Source organism: Dermochelys coriacea, chromosome 12 (genome assembly GCF_009764565.3).
Source record: "Dermochelys coriacea isolate rDerCor1 chromosome 12, rDerCor1.pri.v4, whole genome shotgun sequence".
In the NCBI taxonomy this organism is placed as follows: Eukaryota; Metazoa; Chordata; order Testudines; family Dermochelyidae; genus Dermochelys; species Dermochelys coriacea.
In genome coordinates this window covers 17,534,077-17,539,813 of record NC_050079.1, presented here as the reverse complement: position 1 = coordinate 17,539,813, position 5,737 = coordinate 17,534,077, and the positions used below count along the sequence as shown (strand labels likewise).

The 5,737-nt window shown below is 51.4% G+C and overlaps 1 protein-coding gene across 1 annotated transcript; it reads right to left on the bottom strand.

The window, feature by feature from the left end:
• Positions 1-560: 560 nt before the first annotated feature.
• On the bottom strand, positions 561-4,734 carry CBLN1 (cerebellin 1 precursor). The gene is made up of 3 exons (XM_038368396.2): positions 4,105-4,734; positions 3,445-3,564; positions 561-1,830 (listed from the first exon to the last, which is right to left on the bottom strand). Exons 1-3 carry the CDS (start codon positions 4,360-4,362, stop codon positions 1,633-1,635), a joined length of 576 nt encoding a protein of 191 aa, XP_038224324.1. The 5' UTR covers positions 4,363-4,734; the 3' UTR covers positions 561-1,632.
• Between the last annotated feature and the right edge of the window lie 1,003 nt (positions 4,735-5,737).

The window sequence follows — 5,737 nt, the reverse complement described above, 5'->3', positions numbered from 1 at the left end:
ATTAATTCCCCTCCCACCCAGGAGCTAATTAAATTCCTTCCTGGATCCCAGGGCTGAACAACAACAACAAAAGCCTAAGATTTTAACTGTGTAGCAGCCAACCCCATATTAGCTTGGTCTGGAGAAAGAGTTTTTTATATTCAGTGCGTAGCCTGCGTTAATATTATTATTATATCCAAGATGTGCACCCTCTCATCACAGAATCAAACTGACGTGGATAGTCCTCCAGTCAAAAAAAGGTCCATTTGTTTATTACACCGGTTTATTTCACATTAGGTTTAGACACAATCAAAATCCTTTACGTACCTTTTTAATAAAAGTTGTATTCTCTTTGAGGACTGCAAAATTATAACATTTACATCTTTCAAAGACTGTAAACAAAATAATACTAGCAAATAAATAATACTAGCATTGAAGTATACATTGTTAGATTTTTAGACGGCTGTATAAAATGAGATTTGATTTATAGAATATAATACAGACAATGGTATAAACAATACAGATCTAAGATTCTGTGGGCGACTTCTCAGCGATAGCTGAGTTTGGTTTTCATCTTTGGGGTACTTAATCACTAGGGCGATCTGAACCACAGAGTTTAAATTGCGTTTGGTTGACGATGATCTGCTGAAATTAACTCTTTTAATACAATTTAAAATAGCGCGTAACACATCGAGGATACAGCGCTAGAGGCGGGAAAAAAGGCGGGACTAATCGTTGCAAAAGGGGAAAATTTAACAAGCTTTAAAATTACATTTTGCTTCACTTATTGTCCAGATCATCACCATTACAAGTGTTTGAGCCTGCGGCTTCTTAAACTCTTTCTAAGCCTGATAAGGGGCTAATAATTCCATTGAGAGAACTTATTTTCTGTTTAAGAATAATAAAAGCCCATTTAAACTTTATTGAATTAAAGCAAAACTTAATTTTCGATATTCACACATATATTACAGAATAAAAGTAAAAGTTTAATATAATTCCTGGAGTTTAGTTGGGCCACATTTTACAAGAGCTAGACAAGCATCAAAACATTTAGCAGCCTTAAATTCCACAATCACTCAGAATTACATAGAAATATTGAAATACTCTGGTCAGCCTTGGCTGCGAATAGTTCTTCATGTATAAATTTCTCTCTCTTTTTTTTTTAAACTTTTGTCAGCCAGTATACAGCAAGATTTGCAATTTATCTTTCATCATGGCATCTATGTACTCAAAAATACTCTGCTTTTTTAAATGTTAAACTCAGATAAAGAGTCAAGAATAACACGTTTTAAAAACAAAACTACCAAATATGAAGAACAGTGTAAATACTGAAGGTATAATAGTGTGATATGGGAACCACTGGGGAAAATATGGCAAATTACACCAGTGATGCACAGATTTTAACGAATTTGGGGTGGAAGGTGGGGAATATAAATGGAGATATGATCAATTACAGTGTCTCCTATCTGTTGGCTGCAACAACAAAAATAATTCTTCAAAGCAGATGTACATAAACCTAAGCAGGATTTAGCTTCTTTAATATTTGAATGTAAAAAGTTTGCTGTCCAAGGCTTTTCATACCCAGCTACAATTTGGGAATTTGTAAGAAATTCTCTGACTTGCTGCTTTCTCTCTGTTCAGATGATAAGTTATTTAAAGAGGAAACACTAGAAATCCAGAGAATGTCGAATACTTCCAGCCTCCCATCAAGTTTCCTCTCTCCAGTTTTAGATAAACTCTGTCTCCTTTCTCCATTTGAATCAGGACTCCATTGCTGGCAGCTTCTCGGGTCACATCTTGGTCCCCTGCAAAGGCGGAAATCACTGGCCACCCATTTAGCATCAAACTCACCTAAAGAGCAAGATAAAACAAAGCCCTCTGTAAATTAAAATCACACAGGGATAACAGCCAGGGCTTTATAACTGCTTCCAGGCTCACCTAGCAGGCAAAATAGTCACCCTATTATTTTTGTCACATGAAACTCTAGATATTTTTTAAATGAAAAATAAATCTAATATCAGCTCGGTTACACATTCTAAAGAAAGGGGATCTTTTACTGCTGCTTTGGATTGACAAAACACACCATACATATAAAATAGGACATTGATCCTGTTTTGAACAATTTCAATAGGATGCTTTTGCTTTAAGGGTATGAAGCGGTCTGTCCCTACTTATTGAAAGATGGCTTTATGTGAAACCTCAAAGGGGGATGAAGAGAAGTGCCACTGCAGCTACAGTCAATGCCTTTGAAGTGTATTCAGAAGGTAGTTTTTCTTTGTTAGGCAGCAAAAACAATGTACCACTACACAGTCAATAAGCTCGGTATACCTCACATTAATAATGTACCCTGCCTAATCTGCTCCTGCATAAAAAATTACATGGTGTGAATGTATATATACATAAAAAGAAAAGGAGTACTTGTGGCACCTTAGAGACTAACAAATTTGTTAGTCTCTAAGGTGCCACAAGTACTCCTTTTCTTTTTGCGAATACAGACTAACACGGCTGCTACTCTGAAACCTATATATACATACACACACACAATAATTTGCTCTGTATCTATATAAACTGTAATTTGCTATTTAGATTATATGCATCAGGTCATGTATAACAGTATAAATGTATAAACATATGTACCATATACAATATACACACATTCAGCAACAGATCTGCTGTATCAAGATTAGATGCTTTAGTCCCCAGCCTTCTACATCATCGGTTAAACCTTGTACAATTACCAAACGTTAAAAAATCCCTGTTCCACACACCTTGTAAACCAGAGAGAGAGAGAGACACCGATTTTAACCTAATAATTATTATATCATTTTTCCACCTCTTTTTTTTTTAAAGAGTTTAATAATTTGGGTCAAAAATATATTGCATTTAGTCGCACAATGTTTAGGTTTTCTTGGAGATTAGTCGTTCGCGGGTAGGCCTTGCGTTACACGGCCAGCAGGAATAGGAAACGCAGGAATTGCTTGTATTAGTAAACGCTCATTTTGGGTGTTTCATTTGTCTCCCGTATATGCTCAGCCACCCGAGGACAAACAATGCGTCAGAGGGGGTCACGGCAAGGCCCGAGTCGGGCTAGAGCAGCTTTCACAATACTCTCCTACTTGAAAATATTGCTAGGGAGAGTTCAGCACTTTCTGTTTAAAACGCCTCCTCCCAAGCTCATGATATAAAGCATCAATATATTATCACACAACAGGAGAGCTCCTAAATAGCCACCCCTGGTTAAAGAAACACTGTCTAGCCCCTTGATTTTCCCCTTCCCTCTGAATTTTCTTGGGTGACTGACATGAAACGCTCCACACCTGAGGCTGCCAAGTCCCACAAGATAAATTCACCGGCTCTAGCTCAACCACGCTGAAAGAAGTTTGGGGCCCTTTGGAGCCGGGGACCAGTCTCCTAACCCAAACCGAACCGCCCAGCGAGCAAAGGCAGAAAGGAGCGGAGGCTGACCTGGATGGTTTGCCTGTTGTACACCTTCACCACGTGAAAATTAAAACTGTAAATCCCTTTCCTGGGCGATATAAAAGTGCTTCTTTCCGAGTCGAAGTTGCTTCCGATATTCACTAGCACCTGCAATGGAAACGGGGACATCAGCATCGCAGGGGGGGAGCGGAGGGACCCGCAGGGGCGTGTGCTAGGGCACCGGGCTGGGCTTCCCCGGCCAGCATCCGGAGCTGTCCTGCCCACCCCCGCAGCTGTGCACCGGCTCCCCCGGGACAGGGCTCGCAAGCTCCCTGCCCGCGCCTCGCTGGGTCGCAGCCCCCGTCGCGGCTGCCTGCCCCCCCCCCCTTTGCACTGCGCTGGAAAGTTTCCGCGCCGGGGTGTTGATGGGCATTTCTGCGGAGCGGCTTCCCCCGCGGGGAACAGCTGGATGCCGCCATTCGCCCGCCCGTCGGTTAACTCGGCCGCCGGTCTCTGGCGCAGGGCTGCGGGACGCGGCCAGGGCAGGATCGCGCCTTTCTCCTCGAGCCACCACTCGGCCATCTCTCCCCTCCCGCCACCCAGCCAACAGCTGCCCACACCCGGTCCGGCCACCGCCTCTCCCCACTGCCCGCCCCTCCGATCCCCCCCCCCAGCCCCGGGCAGCCTCCAGCCGGGCGCCCCCGCTACCTGGTCGAAGTAAATGAGCATGGTCCGGTTGCTCATCTCCGAGGGCTCGTGGTTAGTGCTGCGGATGGCGGAGAACGCCACCTTGGCGCTGCCCGAGCGCACCGAGATGCCCAGCGCCGTGCCCGCGGGGTCCGAGGTGGGGTTGGAGTCGCACACCACCAGGCACTTGCCCTCCAGCACGATGGGCTCCGTCTCGTTCTGCCCGCACGCCAGCCGGGCCAGCCACGCCACGCCGAGGAAGAGCTCCAGCCGCAGCATCGCGCCCCGCCGCGCCGCGCCGCGCCGCGCGCTACCCCCCCCCCCCCCCAAAGCCCCGGAGGCTCCGCTTCAAGCCCAGGAGCCCCTCGCGGCTTCCGCGCCCCCCCCCACCCCACCCCACCCCTTCTACCGGGCCAGCGGCAAATCCAGCGTCCTGGGTGGTTTGCGAACCCGGCTCCCTCCCGCTCGGGCCCGCCCTGCCCCGGGCGGCTCCCCTCGCCCTCTATGCCAGAGCCGGGCGGGAAGCCCCGCGGCGCGTGGGAAGCGGCCCCTGAGCAGGCACCGGAGCAGCCGGAGACATAGCGCGGCGCTCCCCGCCAGCCCCGCCGCTCGCAGTGATGGATGTGGCCAGTCGCCCCGCCGCGGCCGGGGAACACAAAGGCGCCGCGCGCCGCTCCCCCGCCCCGCCTGCCCCGGCGTCAGCGCTCCCCGGCCCCGCCCCCTGGCCAACCCGCGACGGCCGCTCGCCCGGCCCGCCAATGGGCGGCCCGTCCGCCTCTGGCCACCTGACGCCCGGGCTTTTGTTATTAGGTGCGAGAGGCAGGTGCGGAGCCGCAGCCGGGACTCGCCAAAGTGTGGAAGGGGAGCGCGGACCCCGCCGCCCGCCGCGCGGGACAGGTAGGGGCGGGAGGAGGCGCAGGGGCAGGGGCAGGACTTCGGGCCGCTGTGCGTTGAAGGCAGCGGGCGGCGAGGCCGGGGCCGGGGCCGGGGCCGGCGCCCGTGGAGCGGCAGGTGGGGGCGGGCTCCGCGGCCAGGCTCGCTCCCTGAGGGGCCGCGCTGGCCGCGTCCAGATGCTCCCCCGCCCCGCGTGCCTAGCGGCACGTGCGCCCCCGCCTGGGTTGGGGAGCCCGCGGCGGCGGCTCTGCTGGAGGCTGCTTGCAAATGGGGGGGGCTCGGCGGCGGCGGCGGCGGCCCGTGAGCCCAGAGCGCTGGGGGAGGGGAGGGGCGGGGGGGGTAGAGCCAGGGGTTGGGTGGGCAGGGGGAGGCTGTGTGCGCAGGTCGGCGGAAGTCAGGTGTAGCCTGATGGCGCTCTCACTTACAGCGGTGTAAATCCGGATTCAGCCACTGTAATCGGTGACGCTGTTCCGGATTGGGCAGGGGCAGTGTGCACGGAGGGGCGAGGTGCAGCTCAGCTGCAGGTTGTGTGGCCCATGTTCATCCTTAGGGGCATTCCCGGGTTTTGAGCGGGTTGCACCGGGGGTGAACTGGGCTGTGCGCGCCAAGGGGGAGGGCGCGGTGCGTGTGCATGGGGCGAAGGCAAGGTGCAGTCCAGGTCGAGCCTGGCGGGGCAGGCATTTACAGACGTCCCTCTCTTTCATTTCCTGTAAAGCTAGCGGGGAGTGTTTCTGGGGTCCCTTGTGGGGTTGGCTTTTCG